The sequence below is a fragment of the Saimiri boliviensis genome, chromosome 11 (genome assembly GCF_048565385.1).
Source record: "Saimiri boliviensis isolate mSaiBol1 chromosome 11, mSaiBol1.pri, whole genome shotgun sequence".
Lineage (NCBI taxonomy): Eukaryota > Metazoa > Chordata > Mammalia > Primates > Cebidae > Saimiri > Saimiri boliviensis.
Window position 1 is genome coordinate 75,884,652 of NC_133459.1, and position 27,778 is coordinate 75,912,429.

At 42.1% G+C, this 27,778-nt stretch overlaps 1 protein-coding gene across 2 annotated transcripts in view; it reads left to right on the top strand.

Moving 5' to 3' along the window:
* Positions 1 to 1,135: 1,135 nt before the first annotated feature.
* The window catches only part of GIPC2 (GIPC PDZ domain containing family member 2), an 84,510-nt gene continuing 57,867 nt past the window's right edge, over positions 1,136 to 27,778 (top strand). Inside the window, exon 1 of one of the 2 annotated variants that reach the window (XM_074381055.1) lies at positions 1,136 to 1,568. In XM_074381055.1, the coding sequence (XP_074237156.1) occupies positions 1,332 to 1,568 (237 nt within the window). In that variant the 5' untranslated portion in view covers positions 1,136 to 1,331. The remainder of the gene's footprint in view (positions 1,569 to 27,778) is intronic. The other variant, XM_003921388.4, reaches the window with a different exon arrangement.

Genomic DNA, 27,778 nt, shown 5'->3' on the forward strand with positions numbered 1-27,778 from the left:
TTGTTCAGTCTCAATTGGAATTTCCTGCAATATATTCCCTTTCTGGTAGAATAAGCCGGAGTTGGAGATATTTGGTAGTCAACAACGTCTGTGAAAGCGGGAGTGTTGATGTGGTCACGCAGGAAGAACATGCAAAGCTAAGAGGGAAGTTAGGCGAGGATAAACAGCATAGGTGAACAAAACGCCCGGAGAGTAGCAGTTAGCCAGGGGTAGGGTGGGGGATGGGGAGAGGAGCGGTAAGGAAGCCAAAAGAGGACAAAATATAAGAAGAATGAAATGGGCAACGCAGATCAAGTAACATAAAGACCTAAAAGAGTTACTTGTATTTGGTAATTAAGATATGAAGGTGGTTTCACTTTACTGAAATTACACAGTAAGTGAAATTTCAGTAGAATGTGGGGACAAAGTCTGATCACAGTGCATCTTAAGAGCAGAGAAGTGAGGAAATTTCGTAGCTAATAATTCAAGACTGTTTGGCTTTGTTGTGAAAAACGTAGTTGGAGGGGACTGGACCTGAAAACAGTGCAATAAACACGAGGTGGGGAATTGAGGGAACTCCCACTTCACACCGAATGGCCTCGATTTTCTTTGTACTATATGAGGTAAGGTCCTCTGTAGAGACTAAGTAGGGCGGAGCTGGGGCAAATGACTTTGGAGACTTGCTGAATGTTAGGAGAGAAATTTCGGCCCAGGAAATAGGCAAAAGGAAAACTCAGAGGTGCGGAGGACCCGGCTGAGGGTGTTTGACTATGAATTCAACGTGGCACCAAACTCAAGACTATGTGACTTTCTCTTCCAGTTCAGGCCTGCAGAGCGTAAGACGCAGAGAATGCAGACGAAGGTTGACTTCTACTTAAATTCCTATCCGCAAAAGACCAGACGTATGGACTCTAAGGCCTGTGGCCAATTGTGCGTGGGTGCCTACTACTGATTTATGAAAAACACAGAAGGGCCAGCGTGTTTGCCTTCTAAGGCTTATTGTTCCGCAGCGTGGGCATCCTCAGGCCTTCACAGAAATCGAATTTTTTTTTTTTTTTTTTTTTTTTTTTTTTTTTTTAATTACGAGGCTGGGATAAATCTGGTGATAGGATGCGGGACTGTGCGTAACTTTCCTTCTCTCCGGATCCATCCCGGGGGAGGCTGGGCGGGCGGCTGCTGCGGTCCAGGGGTGGAGGTCAGGGCTCCGACCAGGCGCAGCCAGGCGGAAGCGCCGCTGCCATTGGCCGGGAGGCGGATTTTACCTGCGCGGGACCCGGGGAGCAAAGTCCGAGGCGCGGGGGGAGGAGGCGGCGGCCGGCAGCGCAGGTGGGCCGGCGTCCTCGCCCGGCAAGATGCCCCTGAGGCTGCGGGGGAAGAAGGCCAAGTCCAAGGAGATCGCCGGGCGGCTGGAGGGCGAGCCGACGGGCGCGGGCGGCGGGAGCGTCTCAGCGCCCCCGGCTCCCGCACCCAAGCTGGTCTTCCACGCGCAGCTGGCGCACGGCAGCGCCACGGGCCGAGTGGAGGGCTTCTCCAGCATCCAGGAGCTCTACGCCAAGATCGCGGGCGCGTTCGAGATCTCGCCGTCGGAGGTAAGGCGCCAGGTGCTCAGCCTCTCCCGCCTCTACCCCGCGCCGCGCGGGCTTCGGTGCGCCCAGGCGGGTGGAGCTGCGCTTCCCGGAGCGGGAAATCCGATGCCGGGTGGATCCGCCGGGGGCGTCCCGGGGAGACGTGAGTGGGCCTTCCCGGGAAGGGAAAAGGTAAGTCTGCAGGATCGGAGAAAGTCGCATTCCCCTTGGCTCGGAGATCTGGCCTCGGAGCAGCGGGTGCGGGGAGGCAAGCTTTCTTCCGCTTGCAAATGTGTTTGCTCCAGTTGCGGTTCAAGGCGTAAGCACCTTCCCAGACTGGAGATCTGGCGGGGCAGATTCCTCCACCTCATCTGGACTTTACTCTCCTGTTTCCTCCGCAGGCGTGACAGTCACGTAGATCATCTCCCCAAATTAGCGAAAAAAAAAAAAAATTTTTTTTTTTGAAGTGCCTTCCAGGTGATAGCCAGATTAAATAGGAAGAAAAAAATTGAAGAGCCTTCCAGGTAAACCCAACCGAGGCTCACTTTCCCCTCACCTATCATTTCTAGCACCAACACCATAAATCTTTTGGTGGTATTTCCAAGCAGTTTAAAAAGCTGGGCTGTTATTCCAAGAGTGGATTACTTGGAGATTCATACTTAATCACATGGGACTAGTTAACAAAATTTTCACGAGTAAGATCAGCTGTTTTACATCATAGCCTTAAAAAGGAACTGAAATTTGCTTTAATTATATGGCATGCAGGCCTGGAACTGAGTTTGGCGTAGGCGTGACCTAAAGCACTAGTTTATATGAACGTTTATGTGACCCCTTTATTTGTGCTGACCCCAGTGAACTGCAAAGGTAGGTGTGAGAAGTTAGCTCAACAAAATATTTTGTCCACATTTCTAGGAAAAGCACATAATTTTGTTGCCCTGGACTCCCAGGAGTGCAGTGAACTGTCTTTGAGTGGCATATATAGGCACCTGGAGTTCTTTAATTAGTTGTTTATCAGGTCTGTTCAAGGGAAATCGAGGTCAAGGCAAAATGCCAAGAAGAGACGAAGGGGAGCTTGAAGGGTAACCCTTTGTTCTTTCGAAGTTCCCAGGTACTAAGGGGTAAATCTTGCGATTCCCATCTGTGAATTTTTCGTTTTGATATAGGATACTAATAATAATACTTTACATTTATACAGGTTTTTTTTTTTTTTTTCCCCAAAAAAACACTTTCCTAGGACAGTCTCCTTTGATCATTAGAGGAGGCAGGTGGCAGGTTAAATATGGTAACTTGGACATGGAGCCAGGCTCTACCATTTACTAGCTGTGTGGACTTGAAGGAGTTTAACCTCTCTGGGTTTTAGCTGTCTATAAAATAGGGATTAGAATACTTGGGCCGGGCGCGGTGGCTCACGCCTATAATTCCAGCACTTTGGGAGGCTGAGGCGGGCGGATCATGAGGTCAAGAGATTGAGACCATCCTGGCCAACATGGTGAAACCCCGTCTCTACTAAAAATACAAAAATTAGCTGGGTGTGGTAGCACATGCCTATAGTCCCAGCTACTTGGGAGGCTGAGGCAGGAGAATGCTTGAACCCGGGAGATGGAGGTTGCAGTGAGCCGAGATCTTGCTCCAGCCTGGTGACAGAGCGAGATTCTGTGTAAAAAAAAAAAAGAAAAAAAAAAGAATACTTGTCTTGAAGAGTATTGTGAAGACTGTAGTCCATATGTAAACATATCAGATTGCATAGTTTATGGTCAGGGCTTAATACGTGATAACTAATGTTATTAATACCTAATAGTGAAATGAAGAGCTGAAGTGCAAAGATTGGCCCTTAGCCAGGGTCACATACATAGCAAGAAAAATCTGGGCTGTAATTTAAACTTGGATCTTCTGATTCCTAAGCTAGTGAGCTTGTTAGCATACTTAACTGACAACTTTAAATGTCTCTCTAGTAACCAGGGATTTCAGTTTTAGTTACAGATGATCCTGGGTTTATGGTAGTTAGACTTAAGATTTTTGACTTTACCATGGATTTATTGGGAGGTAACTTCCTGGACTTATGATTTTTCCACTTTCATATGGGTTTATTGGGATATTAAATGCATTTTTGACTTAGGATATTTTTGACTCATACTGGATTTATTGGGACGTAACACCTTGATAAGTAGGAACATCTGTATTTTGCATTAACAATTCTCATCCTTATATATGACATTATTCTGAGCTCAAGATACATGATTTTATTCAATCTACTTAATCTCTAAGAAGTAAATACTATTACTAATATCCCCACTTCACAGAGAGGAAACAGGCTTTGAGGTTCAGAATTTTTTCAGAATTACACATAGCAAGTGGCAGAGCCTGGATTTGAATTCAGTGCATTAAAAAAAATATTTTCTGTTTTTCTTTTCTTTTTTTAACGAGGTGGAGTCTCACTCGGTTGCCCAGGCTGGAGTGCAGTGGTGCGGTTATAGCTCACTACAGCTTCAAAGTCCTAGGCTCAAGCAATCTTCCTGCTTCAGCCTCCCAAGTAGCTGGGACTACAGGCATGTGCCACCACATCTGGCTAATTAAAAAAAACTGTTTTTTTAGAGATGTAGTTTTTCTATGTTGCTCAGACTGGTTTGAACTCCTACTCTCAAGTGATCCTCTCACTTCAGTTTCTTGAATAGCACAGACATGGAGCCATTGGGCCCATCTTTTTTTTTTTTTTTTTTTTTCTCCCATGAAGCTATGTTGTTTCCTGTTTTCCAGTGTCTCAGCAATAGCTTGGTAGCCATGTTCAACATTTTCAGTGGACTGACTTGAAAGGTCAGATTCCAAGATAATGTACACCAGGTGTTTTGATGTGTTATATAAAGTTTAATTATAAAATTTTGTAATTCTGGTATATATGTATTTTACTATGTTTATGCATGTAACCAACATTAATGGAAGTTTTTCATCTGGATAAAAAAAGTTTATATGCAGGATAAATTATTGGTCATCATAGTATAGTATGCATAAGTATCTTAGTGGTTCACTTTGAAACAGAAGTAACTTATTAAAATAAAATGCATGCCAAGGAGATTCCATTTTCGTAGCCCATTTCCCTAGTAAGCAATTATCTCAACAATAATGATGTAAATGCTTTTTTTGTTGTTGTTTGTTTTTTGAGATGGAGTCTCGCTCTGTCACCCTGGCTGGAGTGCAGTGGCATGATCCTGTCTCACTGCAACCTCCGCCTTCTGGGTTCAAGTGATTCTCCTGCCTCAGCATGCCTAGTAGCTGGGATTACAGGCATGTACCACCATGCCTGGCTAATTTTTGTATTTTTAGTAGAGACGGGGTTTCACCATATTGGCCAGGCTGGTTTTGAACTCCAGACCTCAGGTGATCTGGCTGCCTTGGCCTCCCAAAGTGCTAGGATTATAGGTGTGAGCCATTGCACCTGGCCCTGTGATGTAAATAAGTTTTGAGATGTCAGTGGGGACAAAAACATTTGTACCCCTGTAATAGAATTGAAAAGACAGTTAACTCAGACATCCTGCCTTTTTTCTAGAGTGGTGGCTGTAAGGATATAAACAGCACTATATGAAGAGCTATCCACTCTTTATTGAGGAAAAAGGGAAGGGACTTGTCAGGTGGAGCAGATAACTCAGGACCCATAATATGCCCACAGCTGTGCTAGGCCTATAAGCCTGCAGTGTGTTCACTCCATTCTCACTAGAATCTTTTCATTTTACAGTTGAGCTAAGTGAGGCTCGGAGAAGTTAAATAGGCTGGTATGAGGCTGAGGCAGGATTTGAATTCTGGTTTCCTGGTTCCAAGTCTATTGTATAGCAGCTGTGAGATTCCTGGTAGCTGCATTAAAATTCCAAATACAAACTTGAAAAAAACCTTTTTTTTTTTTTGAGATGGAGTCTCTCCGTTGCCTGGGCTGGAGTGCAGTGGTATGATCTTGGTTCACTACGTCTCTCTCCCATGTTCAAGCAATTCTCCTGCCTCAGCCTCCCGAATAGCTGTGATTACAGGTGCACACTATCATGCCTGGCTAATTTTTGTGTTTTTGTAGAGGCAGGGTTTTACCATGTTGACCAGGCTGGTCTTGAACTCCTGACATCAGGTGATTGGCCCACCTCAGCCTCCCAAAGTGCTGGGATTACAGGCGTGAGCCACTGTGCCTGGCTAGTTCCAAGTCTATTACATAGCAGCTGTGAGATTCTTGGTAGCTGCATTCAAATTCTAAATACAAATCCAGAAAAACCTCTTTTGTAAACAAACTTTTTTCAATAAAAGCTTCAGACTTAACCACAAACATATTTATTGCCTCAAAACGATGCTGTTGTGAGACTGACAGTTGTGGATTTCAGCTAGTGTTTTGTGGTCCCTGAAGGAATAAGCTAATGAAGACTATGAATCAGTTGAGATTTGTTATTAAGTTGAAACAGATGGCCAGTTATGCAAAAATTCCTCATATCTCATGCCTTTTTTGAAAACAAATGAACAATTCAGTAAAAAAAAAAAAAAACCCTATAAATTAATCTCATCAAAGAACAGTTAAGTCATACATAAATGCAAGGACTCTTCTTGAGAAAGTTAATAAATACCATCTTTAAAAATATCCAGGTTACATGAAAGCTCTTGAGCTATGGTCATAAATTTTGTTGAAGGAGCATTTTGAATACTTGACTACTGTAACTGTTCGGCATGTCATTTGTACCGTGATATATGTTCTTAGTTCTCTATTATGCAGAAAGATTGTAGGAAAAAATGAATGTGAAAACTTCTTAAGATAAGCTTTATAGCTAGAAATTTTACATGTCCAGAAACTGGAAATTCAGATGCAGTTTCTCTGAAGAATTCAGAAATTATTTCCTTTTACTTGTCTGGATTAGTTAGTGTGTGATACTAGATACCAAATAGTTCACTGAATAATAAATGAGTAATTCAGTGACTTATTCCCTCTCCATGCATAAAGTAGTTAAAGAAAGCAGAGTACTTAAGAAGCAGAAAAGGCAAGAATTGTGATTTTTAAGGTGAGATTCTATCCTCACAAGTATGCTGTTATTTCTCTTAAACAGACCAACCTTCTTTTGACGTCTATTCCCACCAATATATTACCATCCCATTTCTCCTTTATAACAAAACTCCTCAAGAGTTGCTGTCTCTGAGATACAATTTGTATCTCATTTTCTGCTTAAAACCCTCCATGGCTTCCTTTCTCACTTGGCACAAACCAAAATACTATGATGGGCTACGGACTCTTACCTCTTTAAAATCATTGCTTCTTCTCTAGCCAGCGTGGTCTCCTTGAACACTGGAGCCTTAAGACTTTCGCATTGGTTTTTGCCTCTGCCAGAACCTCTTCCTACAGAATGCTCTTCCTTAAGTCTGCTCAAATGTCATCTTCTTGGTGAGGCTAGCGCTGATCACCTCTAGATACAGCACCCCCTATTCCCTTCTCTGCTTAATTTTTCTTCATAGCATATTATCCTGCGTATATTTAACTTACTTTGTTTATGGTCTGCCCCCTTTCCTCAGTAGAAGATCCACAAAGGCAAGGATTTTTGCCTTTGTTTACTGACGTGGCTACCAAGGGCCTAGATTGTACCTGAAACATATTATAGTTGGAGTTAAAAATATTTGGGCTGGGTGCAGTGGCTCACACCTGTAATACCAGCACTTTGGGAGGCTGAGGTGGGTGGATCACGAGGTTAAGCGATTGAGATCATCCTGGCCAACACGGTGAAACCCCATCTCTACTAAAACCACAAAAATTAGCCAGGCATCGTGGTGGGCACCTATAATTCCAGCTACTCGAGATGCTGAGGCAGGAGAATCACTTGAACTCAGGAGGCAGAGGTTGCAGTGAGCCGAGATTGTGCCATTGCACTCCAGCCTGGGCAACAGAGTGAGACTCCATCTCAAAAAAAAAAAAAAAAAAAAATATATATATATATATATATGCACACACACACATAAATATATATATACACATACATATATTTGTTGAATAAAAGAATCCTCACGAATTCAGTACTTAAAACCCAGAGTTTTTAGCATAAAACTTCAGTATTGGTTACAATACTAACATCTTATGTAGGTGCTAATTTTTTTATGTTCTGCCATGAGGAAAGAAACTAGGCTTTGGGTGGGTTAATAAGGTACATCACTCATATCTTAAACTTTTTTTGAAAATAAATGTATATATTTAAGGTTATACAACGTGATGTTTTGACATACAAAGTGAAATAATTATTACAGTCAAGCTAATTAAGATATTCATCTTAGAGATTATGAAATTTGAGGCTCCGTTTGTAAGCAAAGTCACTTTCTAAATGAGTTACTGCATATGAGGAGCTGCTTCCTGAGGCTTCCCAGAAACTGCTTCCTTTTCTCAACTTGCTGACACTAGCACTCAGCTCTTTTGAAAGTCAATATTCGGTATTTATGCGGCACTTGTCGAGGACATTAAATGTTCTGCAGACCTTATCATTTCCCAGCAGTGCAAATAACTGGCAAGTGGAACTGTTGTCTTTCTGGTTTGTAAATGGGAAATGGGTATGACTAGAGCAACATAGGGTTTTACTGACTTGCATATGGCACCCCTTGCCCTGGAAGAACAACTTACAAAACCCACACAAAATGAAAGAATTGGGAATTGGACGTGAATGTTACTATTGAGGTCTGAGGAGTATGAAGTATGGTCATCAAAACTGAGTAGGAGAAGAGTGAGAAGCAGCCCTGACATCGGGGAGCGGCCTTGGCACTTGCAGGAAGGCCTTGGCGTTCTGTTGCACATAAACAATTGCACAGAACGTCAACGGCAGATAAGACCGCTCTGACTGTGGTCATTTCTCCCACCTTACAGATAGGTTTACTAAGATTCCTGGTCATAGAATTGCACTCAGTTTCTGTCAGCACCCTATTCAGACAAACCCATGCCTCAGACCCTCCCCCAAATCACCTAACACTAGCCCAAATCCTTTGTAATGTCTCTTCCTGAAGGATTTCCCAGGATTTCCCATGGAGTACTATCAGCCTCCTCACAAGGAGCAACCCACTGCAGGTGAGAATTCCTAATGGTCCTTGCCTGGAAGGTGTTGACAGTTGTCACTTGTCACTGTTGGGTTATTACAATGCGGATTCTAAAGAGGCAGCCTGAATTAGGTTTCTCTGACTCTACTCATCTTCTTTTAGTATTTGGAGCTGTGATCGATCATACCAGTCTAATCTTAGCACTTTGCGAGGCCGAGAAGAGAGACTCCTCGAAGCCAGGAGTTTGATTGAGAACAACCTGGGCAACATAGTGACACCCTGACTCTAAAAAAAAAAAAATCTAAACATGAAAAAAAACAATTAGCCAGAATTGGTGGTACGCACCTGTAGTCCTAGCTATTCAGGAGGGTGAGGTGGGAGGATCACTCAAGCCCAGGAGTTTGAGGCTACAGTGAGCTTTGATCGTGCCACTGCACTCTAGCCTGGGCAACAGAGAGAGACTGTCTAAATAATCAAAAACCTGCCAGGGTGCCCCTTACTTGCAAATAACCCCTGCCAGCCAAACAATGTCTCATCTTCCTGTCTGCCTCTTGAGTCCTCTCCTATGCCCACGGTTCCAATCTCACTTAATACTCCCCTTTACATTCAGGAATATTTAATTATTTCATTCCATAGTGCTTTTTCTCATGCTGTTCTTTGTCCCAGCTCACTCCAACTCACTTTTCTAGTCTCGTAATTTCCTCCAAGAAGCCTACTCTGTGAATCCACAAATCTGGATGGCCGCTATTGCATGATTTTTAACATAATATCTGGACATAAGATTGAATTTAGTTACTCCTCTATTTCTTCCTGAGGGCTGGGACTTTTGTCCTTTCTAAATCTTGTTCCTGGATGTTTAGCTAGATGTTTTTGCTGCTCCTTAAAAGTTTACTAAATAAAAGCAGATAACGGATATAGTAGGAGAGGAAGCTGAGGACACAGATACTAGTAAGACTACAAATGTCCTTGAAGTTGTATGGATTTTATTCTGTAGGTAATGAAAATAACTCAGATCTTTTTTTGGAAGAAACAAGGATCCCTGATGCATGTTTTACAAAGTAGAAGCATGCTCAGCCATTCATTCTCTATATTTTCTTTCTAAATAATATTCAGTTTAAATGGAATATAATGGTATCTTCTGGATTTACATCATACCGTCTGAGAAGTTACAAATATATCATAATCATTATGCAGGCTTGATATCCCCTCCTGAATACCAGCCTCATTTTTATATGAAAAATTCAGGCAAGAGAAACATGACTCATTTTAAGAAGTGGGAGGAGAATCCAGCTGCCTTATAAACCTCATTTCTGTCAGGAGTGTATGAAATGGATGACTGCTGTTGTGCTGGAAGTCCCCTGAAGAAGATATCTGAATATTCCTAAATAAAGTTGACACCACTGAGCAGGCATAGACTCCTCTTCAAACCATGGTCACCTGTAGGTTTATAGCCAGCCCTTTCACCTTCTCTTGCCTGCACTCACCAACCCAGCTATCCTGAGTGGAGTGGAAGGCTCTTGCAGGTTATCTTGGGCAATTTGTATGTGTGTATATATCTGTCTGGCTGCTGTTACACACTGCCATAAACTGAGTTGCCTATAAACAACAAACATTTATTTCTGACAGTTCTGGAGGCTGGGAAGTCCTAGATTGATGTGCCGGCAATGTGGTATCTTGTGGGAGCCCACTTCCTGGTTCATAGACAGCCATCTTATTGCTCCTCCTGTGACAGAAGGGGAAAGGGAGCACTCTCTAGGGCCTCTTCTATAAAGGCACGAATCCCAAGGCTCGATCCTCATGACCCAGTCACCTCCCAAAGGCCCCACCTCCACATACCATCACCTGGTGGGAGGCAGGGGATTAGGCTTGGACACACACACATGTTCAGTCCATAAAAATATTATGTTATTAAAATGTATAGGGAGGCAAGGAAGCTTAGGACAGCTTCTTCAGCTGCACAGTCAGGTTCCATGGACAATTGGAACATTGCTCATCCTGTCCAGGTTTTTTTTTTTTTTGAGATGGAGTTTCGCTCTTGTTACCCAGGCTGGAGTGCAATGGTGCGATCTCGGCTCACCGCAACCTCCGCCTCCTGGGTTCAGGCAATTCTGCCTCAGCCTCCTGAGTAGCTGGGATTACAGGCACGTGCCACCATGCCCAGCTAGTTTTTTGTATTTTTAGTAGAGACGGGGTTTCACCATGTTGACCAGGATGGTCTCGATCTCTTGACCTCGTGATTTACCCGCCTCGGCCTCTCAGAGTGCTGGGATTACAGGCGTGAGCCACCGCGCCCGGCCCCTGTCCAGGTTAAAGCAGTAACTCTAGACCATGCAGAAATGAGAGCAGGTCTAGTTGTCCTTAACCTTCCCTGTCAGCCTCTCTCTCTGCCTGCTTACTCTATTCTTGACTGATTCTTTCTTATCATCCTCTTGACTTCGCTCCTCCCATTATGACCTCATTCTCCTGTGTCTTTTTGTTTCTTTGCCTCTCAACTTTCTGTGCTCTGCCTGTGTGTCTTATTAGACTTCCTAAGAAAGAGTCTTTGTTGTGTTAGGGTACAGCACAGGTGGGACAGGACCCTCAGGCCTGTGTGTCAGGGGCTCATCTCTGGTCCATCATCTCTGGTCCAGCCTACAGGGTCATGTGGTACGGAGGTAGGTGAGCAGTGGATAAGGAGTTCTACAGGCGAGGACTGTGCAGGTGGCAGACATTCTGAGACATCTTGATTTAGGGGAATGTAAATGGCAGATACCTTCCATGGCCTGTTTAGAAAATGAGACTGAAATGCAATAGACATTTGTTGGGTTATTCTCTGAATTCTTATAAATGTAGGTTTCCTTTTTATACCCACATTTCTTGCCTTAGGGACCTAGAAAAAAGAACCTAGAAGCTTTTGCTAAGCAAGAGGAAAATACAAGGAAGTTTATACTTTTTGCTGGAAAATCTTCCATCATTTATATAGTCACTCTTAATACCTCCTCTGTGCCATATATTCTTAAACCTCCCTTCCGTCTGGAAGCATTGAATTATAGTATGGGTTAGTGGTTAGGAGTGCCACTTACTGTCTGTGAGACATTGGGCAAGTTATTGGCTGCTCCTTGTTTCTGTTCCTCATCTGTAAAGTGGGATTAATAATACTTCCTATCACAAAAGGTCGTTGTGAGGGGTTCATGCAATCATGTATGTAAGATCAGTGCCTGGCACACAGTAGGTATTTTTAAAATGATAGTTATAATTCTAGAGTTGGAAGAGTCTTTACTGTATTCTAACTTTTTAACCTGTTTATCAAATAGACAATCCATCTTTACTTACTTTGAACTGATTTTTTTTTTTTTTTTTTTTTTTAACTGAAGGATTCACTCAGAGTGCTTATCAGGAGTTCAGCATTGTGCTTGATGCTGGGAATTTAAAGGTGAAGAAGACGTAGCCCCATCCTCCAGTCGAGTGTGGTTCAATGACAATTTGACAAGTTAGTGCAGGTTTCCTAAAATGTGTTCCAAGCAACATGAATCCTTCAACACATTATCAAAAAAATGCCTCCAGTTGCCAAATAACTTTGGGAACTGTATTTCATAAATTCATAATACATGTTAAAGGCTTTGAGAAGTCCACTAAAAATTTAAAAATCTAAGAATCTTGGTGCTTATTATTTCTCACACTTACTTGACTATGGTGCTCTACCTTCCTTTCCTGTGTAAAAAACACTCCGTGGACCAGTATTTCAAGTTAAAGACTTCAAAAATTGCTGGTATGTTTTTTCAAAAACTATCCTTCAGTTATTCTGTGATAAAAAGGGACTCAATAATAATTTATAGCGTTCTGACTATTACAGTCAATGCTCATCTTTGCCCTTTAGCACTCAAGAACTCTGCCAAAAGGCTTCCGTTTCGTCCTCGTGCTTCACTGATCCTTTTGCTGCCCTGTCCTCACTGTGCAACTTTGGGCAAGTCTTCCCTCTTATTGGGGTGGGTGAACTAGAGCAGTGGTTCCCAAAGCCAGTTGCCTCTCCAAATCACCTTGGTGACCTTTTTAAAGAACACAGGCTTCTGGGCCTCACCCCAACAGATTTTGTCTAGGACCTGAGAATGCTGTCATTTAAAAAATCTTCCCTGATATACTTAGGCAGCTGGCCTGTCGTCCATTGGTAGATTGTGTATTTGGGAGTCACTGAATTAAATGAAGAGATCCAAGGTCTTTTCTAGCTTGAATGTTCCTCCAGAGTTTGTGCATTCAATTAAAAATATTCCAGTGTCATCTTTACGTACAAAGTATTGAGGGACATATGAAGATGAGTATGACAGTGTTTTGCAAGTAGATGGACTATAGAAATCCTTGAAATGATGGAGACCCTGTATCTAAAGTCATTTAGGCTGGGTGCGGTGGCACATATATGCCTACAATCCAAGGACTTTGGGAGGCCTACGTCAGTGGATCACTTGCGTCCAGGGGTTCAAGATCATCCTGGGCAACATGGTGAAACCCCATCTTTATAAAAAATACAAAAATTGTCTGGGCGCGGTGGCTCAAGCCTGTAATCCCAGCACTTTGGGAGGCCGAGGCGGGTGGATCACAAGGTCGAGAGATCGAGACCAACCTGGTCAACATGGTGAAACCCCGTCTCTACTAAAAATACAAAAAATTAGCTGGGCATGGTGGTGCATGCCTGTAATCCCAGCTACTCAGGAGGCTGAGGCAGGAGAATTGCCTGAACCCAGGAGGCGGAGGTTGTGGCGAGCCAAGATCGTGCCATTGCACTCCAGCCTGGGTAACAAGAGCGAAACTCTGTCTCAAAATAATAAAAAAAAAAAAACAACAAAAAACAAAAATTAGTCAGGCATAGTGATGTGTGCCCGTACCCATAGTCCCAGCTCTAGTCCCAAGTGAAGCTTGGACAGGACTCAGGAGGCTGAGGCAAGAGGATTGCTTGAGCCCAGGGAGGTTCAGGCTGCAGTGAGCCATGATCGTACCATTGTACTACAGCCTGGGCAACAAGAGAGAGAAAAAACAAAAAACAAAAACAGAAAACATAAAATCATTTAGAGATTCACTTCTTGTTAGAGATGTGCTGGACAGAGAGTTTAAAACTAAAGTGCTAATAGCACTTTGAGTTAGAGATAAAAAATGAAGATGTAGTCTTTTTGAACTTAATGAGGACTTCAGGAAAATAGAATTCTATGAATATAATTCAGTAAGGCACCATAATATAAACTTGAAGTAAGAATTTCTTAGAAGCTAAAGCATATTTTCTGCTTTTCTGACTTCAAATGTAATGTCTAGAAATTTTGGATGGTGATACTACACAAATTCTTTTATAGTCAACTCAAAGCTTTGTAAGTAAAGGATATAGGTGGGATGTGATCTGTTTGTAAGATCTATTCCCAATCTAACCTGTCTCATCTCTCTTTTTTATTTTTATTTTGAGACCCTCAGTGATCATTGCTTACTGAAGCCTCAACCTCCTAGGCTCAAGCAATCCTCCCACCTCAGCTTCCCAGGTAACTAGGATTATAGGTGTGTGCTGCCATGCCTGGCTAATTTTTGCCTTTTTAGTAGAGATGGGGTTTCGCCATGTTGCCTAGGCTGGCCTCAAACTCCTGAGCTGAAGCAATTCTCCTGCCTTAGCCTCCCAAAATGCTAGGATTATAGCCATGCACCACTGCAGCCGACCCTGTTTCATCTCTTGATTTTATCTCAGTGTTAACTGCAACCTACCTCTCAAGTCCTCGTCTTCCCATTAACCTGTTGGCTCTCAGTTAATGAGGGCATCCATAATGTTTAACCAGAGGCTACCAAAGGAAAGTGATCTCTTGCTTTTGTGTTGCATTCATTTACTGAAGTTACTAGCAGAAATTACTCTCTATAAAACTGAAGTCCACAGTGGAGCTACACAGTAAATGATTATTTTAATTGAAAAAGTAATATGTGTAAATTGCATTTTTCCAAGGCAAGCATTCAAAAAATGTGAGCCACCCAGAACCATCTACTGTAACTACTTTCTCTACTGTCCTTCCAGAAAAATACTCTATAAATTTGTGTATGTGTGTGTGTGTGTGTGTGTGTGTATAAAACATTCATATTTGTGTGGGTATATCCCCCTACTTTATCTTCTCTTTTTTTTTAACTCAATTAGGAGCATATTGTTTTCTGTTCTGTACGATTGGTAGTGGGAGAAGAGTTGTAGCCCTAAGAAAGAGACGCTGAAGCCTGGAATGGCAGTCACCATATTGCAGTGTCTCAGAGGGCCACCAGGGAGTCCTTGTGCTAGGAGAGCTGCCACTGTGTCTTTAATGGTGATCTGCCAAATTTTAATACTTTCTAAGAAGTCTGCCTGTTTCCTGTGCTGCCTTTGCTTCCCTGTGTCTCCTTAGTGTAAACCCACATCACCTGGCGTAACCAAACGTGTTCATTGATACTGCTTGTTCCTTGACACTGCTTATCCAGAGAGAAGTCACTCACATATACCTTTGGGTTAGTTGCTCACTCAGACAAGGAAAAGAGGAAGCCAGCTGAAAGATGGCTCTGTCACTGCATGTCTGAACTGGGATCCAAGCAACAGGCCTTCATCGCTCATCTCAGAAACTCTAGCCCTGCTGTTTGGAGTGTGCGGAGGTTTGGGTGATTAAAATTTGGAGCAGGAAGTTGAAGGGACTTAGAGCTTTGTCAGTGGTAGAATTCTTTCCTTTTTTAGATGGAGTCTCACTCTGTTGCCCAGGCTGGAGTGCAGTTGTATGATCTGGGCTCACTGCAACTTCCACCTCCCGGGTTCAAGTAATTCTCCTGTTTCAGCCTCCTGAGTAGCTGGGACTACAGGCATGCGCCACCACACCTGGCTAATTTATAATAAAGTGTTATTTACACTAATTTTAAACACTGAGTTAAGCCCTGTGTTCAAGCGATTTTTCTGCCTCAGCCTCTTGAGTAGCTGGGATTATAGGCATGCGCCAGCACGCCCGGCTAATTTTTGTATTTTTAGTAGAGATGGAGTTTCACCATGTTGGCCAGGCTGGTCTTGAGTGCCTGACTCAGGTTATCCGCCTGCCTTGGCGTCCCAAAGTGCTGAGATTACAGGCATGTGCCACTGTGCCCAGCCTGAATGTTTGCTTTTTAGAAACATATGTGACCCTCAGTAAGTGGTGGCTAAGAGGCTTAAGAACTCAAGCATTCAGAATGTGTATTTGCTGTGTGTATAAAAATCTCCCTGGAATTAAATCAAAGCCCATGTAGAGGGATGACTAAAATCCAGGCTCTACATGTCAGTTTATAAAAGTCACAGGTTCTTAAGTTACAGTGTTAAAGTAGCCTTAAAGGGATACACAGTAACGAGGTTGAGGAAATGATAATTGTGTATCTCTTCTTAAAACAGTTTACATATCTGTATATTTCATTAATATAGTAGTGGTTGTATAATTGGTGTTAACACTGTGTCCCTCATGATCCAGGGCCAGAACCTTAATTTAACCACCTGAAGCTTCTCACATTTGATACTAACAGTGTGTTCTGGGTGTGGTTGAGGATTAGGTGCTGGTCATGATTCCTGTTATTTCATTCTTCCTTCTGTGTCCTCTATACTTTCCTCATCCTGTCTTGATTTTCCTGCCTCTATGTAAAAGTGGGTAGAGGAAGGGAAGCATATCCAGAGAACTGAGGAGAAGGGAATTATTGTCTGTCTTTCTCTCTCTTTCTTTTCTTTCTCCCTTTCCCTTTCCTTTTCCCAAGTGGGTTCATTCTGTCTCGAGAGAATTGAGGAGAAGGGAATTATTGTGTCTTTCTTTCCTTCCTGCCTTCCTTCCTTCCTTCCTTGCTTGCTTGCTTCTTTCTTTTTTTCTTTCTTTCCTTTTGAAAGGGGATTCATTCTGTCACCCAGACTGGGGTGCAGTGGCATGATCTTGGCTCCATCTGCCAGGCTTAAGTGATCCTGTCACCTTAGCTTCCTGAGTAGCTGGAACCACAGGCTTGCGCCACAATGCCTGACAGACAGACGTACAAACATAAGTGTGTGTGTGTGTGTGTGTGTATATATATATATAATGGAGAGAGAGAGAGAGAGAGAGAGAGATGGGGTTTCACTATGTTGCCCAGGCTGATCTCAAACTTCTGAGCACAGGTGATCCACCCACCCAAAGTGCTGAGATTACATGCGTGAGCCACTGTGCCTGGCCAAGGAATTACTGTTGAACACCTATTACTACTTAACCTATGCTATCTTAACTGAAATGGTAATTCTTGCCAGAACCCCCAGAAATTATTATAGTCTATAGAAGAGACAACTGGAGCTTAGAGTAAAAGTAAATTACTCAAGTTGCACAGTCCAAAGGAATGTTTTTGACTTACGGTCTATCCAACTTCAGAGTCTGTGTTCTTTCCTTTACACAAGTGATTCTTGACCTTAGCAGACACAAAGGTGTCCTCTAATAACAAATATTTCATGATACCATCTTAACTGTCCTGAAATAAGATTTTAAACAATGCTTTCTAACTATATACATAATAAAACATTCCTTAATTCTGTTTTTAGAGAGAAACAAATACGGATTTCAATATTCAAGTATTTGGAAAAGTTATCTTAAAAGTCATGAAGCAGCTGGGAGTGGTGGCTCATGCCTGTAATCCCAGCACTTTGGGAGGCTGATGCAGGTGGATCACCTGAAGCCAGGAGTTCAAGACCAGCATGGCTAACATGGTGAAACCCCGTCTCTACTAAAAATACAAAAATTTGCCAGGCATGGTGGTGTATGCCTGTCATTCCAGTTCCTCAGGAGGCTGAGACAGGAGAATTGCTTGAATTTAGGAGATGGAGGTTGCAGTGAGCTGAGATTGTGCCACTGCAGTCCAGCCTGGGCAAGAGAGCAAGACTCTGTCTACAAAAAAAAAAAAAAAAAAAAAAAAAAAAGTTAAGAATCAATATTCAATTGAGTGTTTTTGTCTCATTTTCCTTATGGTCAACATTTTAAAATAAGAGATGATATTAATATTTGTAAATGCTCATAGAGTTGCCACAGGGCAACAACAGGAGCAGACTGTTATAAATGTTCTGTGTTACAAATCCAAATAACATGGGCAGCATTGCTGTCAGTGACTTGATTTTCTGAAAGGATGACCAACTCTCAGTAAGGCGCTGCATAAAAAAATGCCGTCTTCCCTTGATTTATGTAGTAATTGCAGTCCATAAAAATTCGGAATAAAAAATACTCTATGTGTAACACAGAATTCGGGGCCAGGCTTAAATAATAATAGTTTCCGCTTACCCTTTCAGCATGAAGGTCTAGTAGGACATTTGAACACGGTGTGGAATGCAAAGCAGTTCTTCATCAAGCTGGGCTTCTCAAGCATCACAGTTCATACAGAATCTATAACCATGCCCTGCTTCTTTCAAATGCCAGTGGTGCCATACAATCATTTTAACAACCAAACAGACCCCTTGATATTTCTTTTTTTTTTTTTTTTTTTTTTTTTTGAGACAGAGTTTTACTCTTGTTACCCAGGCTGGAGTGCAATGGCGCGATCTCGGCTCACTGCAACCTCCGCCTCCTGGGTTCAGGCAATTCTCCTGCCTCAGCCTCCTGAGTAGCTGGGATTACAGGCACGCGCCACCATGCCCAGCTAATTTTTTTTGTATTTTTAGTAGAGACGGGGTTTCACCATGTTGACCAGGATGGTCTCGATCTCTTGACCTCGTGATCCACCCGCCTCGGCCTCCCAAAGTGCTGGGATTACAGGCTTGAGCCACCGCGCCCGGCCCCCTTGATATTTCTACCTGTTTCCTTAGAGGACAGTATATACAGCCTCTCACCCCCAGCAGCACTGCTTTATACCTGGTTGCTAGAGCTTAAGTAATTGTCCTACACTGTGAAGTTAGAAGATGATAAAAAGGGAGGTGCGGGAGTGAGTGGGGACGGGAAACAACAGGAGGGGAGAACAAGGAGAAAGATCTCCTGTTGGTTTTGTGCTTTTAGTTTTAGGATCCATCTTTTAAAAATGTTTTTTAGAGAGAGGGCCTTGTTCTATTGCCCAGATTGGAGTGCAGTGGTACAATCATAACTCACTGCAACTTTGTTTGTTTCTTTGTTTATTTATTTTTTGAGGTGGAGTCTCACTCTGTTGCCCAAGCTGGAGTACAGTGGCTCAGTCTTGGCTCACTGTATCCTCTGTCTCCTGGGTTAAAGCAATTCTCCTGCCTCAGCTTCCCAAGTAGCTGGGATTACACACACCAGCATAGTTGGCTAACTTTTCTGTGTTTTTGTAGAGACAGGGTTTTACTGTGTTGGCCAGGCTGGTCTTGAACTCCTGACTTCAAATAATCTGCCCGCCTTGGCCTCCCAAAGTGCTGGGATTACAGGTGTGAGCCACCATGCCCAGACCTCACTGCAACTTTGAACTCCTAAACTCATGTGATCCTCTCGCCTCAGGCCCCCCAATAGCTAGGACTATAGACATACGCCACTACACTGAGCTAATTTAAAAAAATTTTTATAGAGCTAGGATTTCACTATGCTGCCCAGGATCAGTCTTATAGGATTGTAATTAAAAGAGTAAAACATGTGTTTGGCTTGTTAAATTTGTGATGTTCTTCCTATGCACTAACAATGGCCAAGCTGAGAGCCAAATCAGGAATGCGATTTTATTCACAATTGCCAAACACACACACACACACACACACACACACACACACACACACACACCCAGGAATACAGCTAACCAGGGAGGTGAAAGATCTCTACAAGCAGAACCATGAAACACTGCTCAAGGAAATCAGAGATTCACTACCAAATGGAAAACATTCCATGCTCATGGATAGGAAGAATTGATATCATTGAAATGCCCATATTGCCCAAAGCATTTTATAGCTTCAGTGCTATCCCTATTAAACTACCAAGGACATTCTTCATAGAATTAGAAAAAACTATTTTAAAATTCATATGGAACCAAAAAAGAGCCTGAATAGCCAAGGCAATCCTAAGCAAAAAGAAGAAAGCTGGAGGCATTGTACTACCTGAGTTCAAACTATACTACAGGGCTATCGTAACCAAAACAGCTTGGTCCTGGTACAAACATAGACGCATAGACCAATGGAACTGAGAAGAGAACCCAGAAATAATGCCACATACCTACAACTATTTGGTCCTTGACATACCTGACAAAAGCAATGGGGAAAGCATTCCCTATTCAATAAATGCTATTGGGATGACTGGCTAGCCATATGGAGAAGATTGAAGCTCGACCTTTTCCTTATATCATACACCAAAATTAAGTCAAGCTGGATTAAAAACTTTAACAAAATCCCAAATTATAAAAGCCCCGGAAGACAACCTAGGCAGTACCATTCTGGACATAGGAATGGGCGAAGATTTCATAATGAAGGCATCAAAAGCAATTGCAAGAAAAAGCAAAAATTGATATATGAGATCTAATAAAGCTAAAAAGCTTTGGCACAGCAAAGGAAACTAACAACAGAGTAAACGGATAATCTAGAGAATGGGAGAAAATATTTGCAAACTATGAATCTGACAAAGGTCTAATATACAGCATTTATAAGGAAAGTTACAAGAAGAGAAAAACCAACCCCATTAAAAAGTGGGCAAAGGACATGTACAGACACCTTTCAACAGCAGGCATACATGTGACCAATGATCATATTTAAAAAAGCTCAACATCACTGATCATTAGAAAATGCAAGTCAAAACCACAGTGATATATCATCTCATGTAAGTCAGAATGACTATTATAAAAAGTCAAAAAATAACAGATGCTGGTAAGGTTGCAGAGAAAAAGGAACACTTATACACTGTTGTTGGAAGTGTGACTTAGTTCAACTATTGTGGAAGACAGTGTGGTGATTCCTCAAAGACATAAAAACAGGACCCTTTTCACAAGATGGCACTGAAAGCGAAGAAGGAAGCTCCTGCCCCTCCTAAAGCTGAAGCCAAAGCGAAGGCTTTAAAGGCCAAGAAAGGGGTGTTGAAAGTTGTCCACAGCCACAAAAAAGAGAAGATCTGCATGTCACCCACTTTCCAGTGGCCCAAGACACTGTGACTCCGGAGGCAGCACAGATATCCTCCGAAGAGTGCCCCCGGGAGAAGCAGGCGTGGCCACTGTGCTATCATCAAGTTCCCGCTGACCACTGAGTCCGCCATGAAGAAGACAGAAGAGAACAACACACTTGTGTTCATCGTGGATGTTAAAGCCAACACGCACCAGATCAAACAGCCTGTGAAGAAGCTCTGTGACATGGATGTGGCCGAGGTCAGCACCCTGATTCGGCCTGATGGAGAGAAGAAGGCATATATATGTTCCACTGGCTCCTGATGCGATGCTTTGGAGGTCGCCAACAAAATTGGGATCATCTACACTGAGTCCAGCTGGCTAATTCTAAACATATGTATATCTTTTCACCATAAAAACAAAGAAAAGGACCTAAAAGCAGACATGCTGTTTGACCCAGCAATCACATTACCGGATATACACCCAAATAGATCATTCTGCTGTAGAGACCCATGCAGGTGTATGTTCATTGCAGCAACATTCGCAATAGCAAAGACATGTAACCAACCTAAATGCCTATCAGTAGTAGACTGGATAAATAAAACTTGGTCTATATATGCCAGAGAATGCTATGCAGCCATAAAAAGAACAAGATCATGCCCTTTGCAGGAACGTGGATGGAGCTGGAGGCTATTATCCTTAGCAAACTAACTTAGGAGCAGAAAACCACATGCTGCATATTCCCACTTATAAGTGGAAGTGAAATGATGAGAATGCATGGACACACAGAGAGAAACAACAGACACTGGGGCCCAGTGGAGGCGGGAGGTTGGGAGGAGGGAGAAGATCAGGGAGAATAACTAATGGGTACTAGGCTTAATACCTGGGTGATGAAATAATCTGTACAGCAAACTCCCATGACACAGGTTTATCTGTACAACCTGCACATGTACCCTGAACTTTAAATTAAAAAATTATGTAAAATTGGGTAGTGATTTTAGAAAAATTTATGATGTCTCAAGCTTTTGTAATATCTTGAAGAGTCACCTGTTGCTGTGGCTATTTGACAGGCTTATAGAGTCCTGTAGCAGTTGGGAAAGTTGGGGTGGAATGAGAGGAAAGCATAGGCTTTGAGATCAGATGGGGAGGAAGGTTTCAGAGAAGGGTGGCCTGTCCTGGGTTTGATTCCTGGAGATGCCACCTTCCAGCCATTTTCTCACTGATGAAATGTACAACGAATACCTACCTTATAGGACTGCTGTGAGAATTAAATGAAATAGCATTGTTAAGTGTCCAGAACAATGGCTCGAGAAATGTTACTCCTTTCTTCAAAAAAGGTGCTGGATGACACTTATTTTTGCAATTTTTTCTTTTTTTGAGACAGAGTCTCATTTTGTCACCCAGACTGTAGTGTGGTTTTGCGTTCTCAGCTCACTGCAACCTCCGCTTCCCTAGTTCAAGTGATTCTCCTGCCTCAGCCTCCTGAGTAGCTGAGAGTACAGGTGCCCACCACTGTACCCAGATAATTTATATATTTTTAGTAGAGATAGGGTTTCAGCATATTGCTCAGGCTGGTCTCAAACTACTGACCTCAGGTGATTTGCCCATTTCTGCCTCCCAAAGTACTGGGATTACAGATGTGAGCCACCATGCCACGCCTCAAATTTTTCTTATAATTTTTCTGTTCTAGACCAGGTAAAATTTTCATTCTCCCACCCTTTGTCTAAATCCAGAAAATAAGAATAAATTTAGGCCGGATGTGGTGGCTCAAGCCTGTAATCCCAGCACTTTGGGAGTCTGAGGAGGGGTGGATCATGGGGTCAAGAGATTGAGACCATCCTGGTCAACATGGTGAAACCCCGTCTCTACTAAAAATACAAAAAATTAGCTGGGCGTGGTGGCGTGTGCCTGTAATCCCAGCTACTCAGGAGGCCGAGGCAGGAGAATTGCCTGAACCCAGGAGGTGGAGATTGTGGTGAGCCGAGATCGCGCCATTGTACTCCAGCCTGGGTAACAAGAGCGAAACTCTGTCTCAAAAAAAAAAAAAAAAAGATTATAACGTCTCAGTCTAAACTACATGTATGGACTTCTGTTATAGTAACTAACCCAGACTCTTCTGATGAGGGCTCCTTCAATAAAAGTTAGTATAATTCTAATAAGTGAATTCAGTTAACTAAGTTGAACATTTCAGTTAAACTTGAGTAATAATGCATATGCCAATTTATTTTTTATGGCATTTGTCAATGCTTATTCTTCTAAACCAAAAATAACCTTTTAGTAATACAGGTAGTTCTTCATGTCGTATTTCTAGGCATAGAGAGTACCTGTGACATAATTTGTTCTAGCATATAATTCTGTTATTGTACTTCCTCCCCTCGCTGAACATTTAGAGTTAATATCCAACCGCCCCATATTCATTCAGTTTCCTAGAACCTTGATCCTTATGCACAAGTTGTGAGGACTTCCATTTTCTCCCAAGAAGCCCAGGATTGGGGCATGTGCGGAAGGTTACTTCAGTTACAAGGGATAGAAAAACTCTACCACTGCCTTTCCTCAACATCCAAATCATATGATTTTCCTTTTATCCTATGCTGTCTTAGTCTCAGCATCTTGAAGTGGGAGCATGGTGATCTGATCAGCTTAATAAGAAATTCATTATAAACAGGTTACCATATAATTGATATTCCAAACCCAGACGCTTCAGAGCGTGAAAGAGATAGTATTTGTATTGACTCTGGAACAACAGGGATAAACTGGGACCTAGAGTTATCCCAGTTATAACCAAACTGCTTGCTATAAAAGGAGCAAGAAGAAAAATGTGATGTGAGAAAATTTATTACATACTTATTAATTGCCAGCAATATATAAGCCCTTTCCTGGGCAATAAGGAAGGTTTTGCATTAAGGCATCTGGGGAAGGCTAGGGAGAGGGAGAATGTGGGCTTATAAAAATAGAAGCAGGTAGCGAGGGCTCAATGTCAGCACCCAGACTGGAGTCAGGAGACTGGTACTCCTCGTCCTGGCTCTGGCGTGGTGACACATTCCTCGGAGTTGAGGATGGAGTCCCACAGTAGCCTGTCAGCTTCTTCAGCTCCCACCCCTGCTTGGTCCTCTCCCTCTCTTTTCTGAGTGCTCTGCCTCCCCCAACACCAGGAGTCTTGCAGGCAGGAATGGCAGTAATATTGGCAAGCAGAGAGTTGGAAGAAACTGCTTGGTGAGAGTGGGGAACAGGGAGCTGATAATCAACAACTCCAGGCAAAGGTCAGTCTTTCAGCCAGGGCAGTGCCTGAGTATCTCTGTCTGTGACAGAATTCTGTTCTTGGCTGCTCTTCACCTTTTCCCAGTCTCAGTTTCCTGGGCTTACTCTATCCCTGGGGCAGGAGATGGTTCAAAATTGAAAACGCTGAACCTAGAAGAATCCTCACACACACTCCAGATTCAGGGCTAACCTGACTTGAGGATTCAGTCTTACCAGGCCTACCCATAGGTGCATTTTCTTATGCTCTCAAACTTCCTAATGAATAATTTCAGTGTCTAAGGTGGTCAGTGAATTTGCCTTCACTCTTTTCTCCCAAATTATTTATCCCCCTCATTTAGGGAACCCTGTAGTACATTTTTTTGATTTTATTTTTTGGAGACAGAGTCTCTCTCTATCCTTTAGGCTGGAGTGCAGTGGTGCAGTCTTGGCTCACTGTAACCTCTGCCTCCAGGGTTCAAGTCATTCTCATACGTCAGCCTCTTGAGCAACTGGGATTACAGGGTCCTGCCACCATAATTTTTGCATTTTTAGTAGAGATGGGGTTTCACCATGTTGGCCAGGCTGGTCTCAAACTCCTGACCTCAGGTTATCTGCCTGGCTTGGCCTCCCAAAGTACTGGGATTACAGGCATGAGCCACCACACCCTACCCCTGTAGTACATTTTTATGATGCCTTTTAGGTGTCTTAATTTAGAAGAAACATCAATTCATATTCTCTCTCTCAAGATGTTTGGTATTTTCTCAGGTGGCCCATTTTCCCCATAGAGTGCTCATCTCTGTCTGTCAGAATTCCTACTCCAGGGAGTAGTAAGGAATAGACTGTCTTCCCCTGTCACTCCCTCTTGACACCTGAATGGCTCATCATGGTTGCTTTCCAGTTTTCCATTATTCATTTGGGTGGTTTTTAAATGTCACACACTCTTCAGACATTTCATTGTAGGGGTTAGAATTCAGCCTCTTGGGCCAAAATGAACACAGTGCTCTATGAACTTCTGCCAAACAAATTTTAAAGTTTTTTTTAAAGGATCCTTTTGAAGTCTAACAGCAATCTTTTACAAATTATATTTGTATATTTGTTTGTTAAACTGGAAAGTTTAATCCACAAATCTCTTTACTAATATCTATGTATGATTTTCATGTTTTATAAACCATCCTATTCTAACATATAAAATGTCCCCTGTTATAGTCTCCCCTTGCCAGTTTAGAATCTCTTCCATCTTTAGTTTTAAACAAGAGGAGGCTTTTAAGAAGCTAAGTGGTTCAGAAAGCATGGAAAATGTAACAGCACCCGACTGGGGGGAATCACAGTGATTTATGATGTCTTTCAAATTGGCATCTAGTGTTGCAGCATTATTAGACTAGGATAAGCTCAGGTATCTCCTCTGAGTGTCAAAATACTGTGGGAGAGGATTATATATATCGCTACATGCATTTGATTTATCTTATTCATTGGTTTAGTATTTGTGTAATGTCCACAAGGGTAAGACTTAACATCTACTCCAATTCTTTATCCTTTTCTTGTGTCTCAAGGACTGCTTTGGGATTTTGATTTTCTTGGACACACCTTTATTAGATTTCATTAGCAAAAATAACATGTTCTTTTGGTTATTCTGGGAAGTCATTTGGTAGATTCAAAATACAAATTTGACGGGTTTTCTTTTTTCGGATAGAATTCTTATTTGTCATATTATTTTACTTATTAGTAATACTGAAAAAAGTGGTTCTACTGGAGAAGAGTACAAAGAGTGATGATTCACCTTTTATTTAAGGCTTGCCACTGCCTACCCAGGGCAGCTAATTTAGAAGTGAATCATTTATAGAAAGTTCTACACAGTTCAGGACAGGGCTTTATGCTCATGAAGGTCTAAATACAGCATACGGTATCATGTTTCTCAGTATCTGTCTTGTTGCCAATTTTATATCTTTTCCAGCCTGTGAAACTTGTTTCTGGATTACTGTAGCTATTGACAAGATGAAGTCAAAGGCACTGTGTATGTAAAATGATACATATTGTAAGACAAATCCTAGAAATTTAGTATGTGTATTATACTGGGAAAGTAACAGGCTTAATATTTAAAATTACTGTGTTTATAATACAAAGAAACAAATGTAACTACCCATTTTTAAAATTAGTGGGAAGAAGTTTTAAAATCATTTATAATAATTTAAATTAAATAATATGTTGCTATTTCGATATTTACTGTATAATATGTTTGGCTTTTAAAGTCTAATTATAAATAGCTCTTTTATGCAAACTATCCTACTCGTTTTACAAAGTGAGGGGTTTATTAAATGAACATAATGTATGTGGCTCCATACAGAGTATAAAACTGTATAGTCTCTTCTAGAAGGCTTTGGTTTTTTTTTTTTGCTCCTCCTCCTCTTCGTCTTCTTTCTCTTTCTCCTCCTTCTACTCTCTACTTCCTTCCTTTCTTCTTCTTCCTCCTCCTCTCTTCCTCTTCCTCCACTTCTTCCTCTTCCTTCTCCTTCTTCTCTTCCTCTTTCTCCTCTTCTTCTTTCTCCTTTTTTTTTTTTTTTTTTTTTTTTGAGACGGAGTTTCGCTCTTGTTACCCAGGCTGGAGTGCAATGGCGCGATCTCGGCTCACCGCAACCTCCGCCTCCTGGGTTCAGGCAATTCTCCTGCCTCGGCCTCCTGAGTAGCTGGGATTACAGGCACGCACCACCATGCCCAGCTAATTTTTTGTATTTTTAGTAGAGACGGGGTTTCACCATGTTGACCGGGATGGTCTCGATCTCTTGACCTCGTGATCCACCCGCCTCGGCCTCCCAAAGTGCTGGGATTACAGGCTGAGCCACCGCGCCCGGCCTTTTTTTTTTTTTTTTTTTTTTTTAAAGAAGCCTCACTGAGTTGCCCAGGCTGTCTCAAACTCCTGAACTCGAGTGATCCTTCTACCTTGGCTTTCCAAAAAGCTGGGACTATAGGCATGTGCCATCATGCCTGTTTTCTAAAAGTTTTAAATTCAAAGCTGAGTTTATATTTACATCACAGCTATGGTATCATGGGTTAGGAAAAGCCCAAATTCTGGTTCTGACGTTGTCATTTGCTAGCTGTGTGATCCTACACAAATCACTTAACATGTCTGAGCTTGTTTTCTCCCCTGTGAAGGGCATATTGATACTTGTCTTCATGACCTGACTCACAAGGATTTAGTTGGGCTAACGTATTAGAAAGTGGGCAGTAACTTAGATGTGCCCACACAGATATTAGGTGTCAGAGAGTCACCGTAGGGCAGAGAACTTGGACAACCAGGGTTGGAGTCCCATTTCTACCAATTACTGTATATGTGACCCTACACAAGCCATTTACCCCTCTAAATCTTTGTTTTCTAATCTATAAAAAATGGTATTATGATACGTCTCACATAAGATATTTATTGTTGAGAATTAAACGAGATAACATATGAAAGTAGCTGGTACATTAAATAATCAGTGTTTCTTGGACCTTAATGTTGATTTTGAAAAAAAATCCTTACCGACCTTCCTCTCCCTAACTCATTTGCTTTCACAGTACAGCACTCCCAGTGACGTGGGAGCCAGTATCCCAACTGTATACAAATAAGAGAGAGGAGCAGTTGCCCAGTCTATGTATATAATTGAGGACTAGTTTGAGTTCTAGAAGTTCCTTGATATGACACATTTACCCAATATTTTGGGGGCGATTATGTAGCATAAGACACTCAGAGCCTTTTGGAAGCATTTTGAGTAATGTGATTCTGTTCCTTTGGGTTAGCTAGAGCTGATCCTTTCTTCTCAAGCACTCAGGGTACATGGCTGTTTTTTTCTCCCCCATAATTATTTTGTTATTTGTTTTAGGTTATTTTTAATTTCTGTAACTTTAAGGACAATAATTTAGATGGAGGTAAAATAATCATTGTTTTTCTCTTTGAGGAAAAGGTGAGACTTAGATAATAAGAGCAACCCAGATAAAACCTTAGTCATTAGCAAAGGAAACATAAT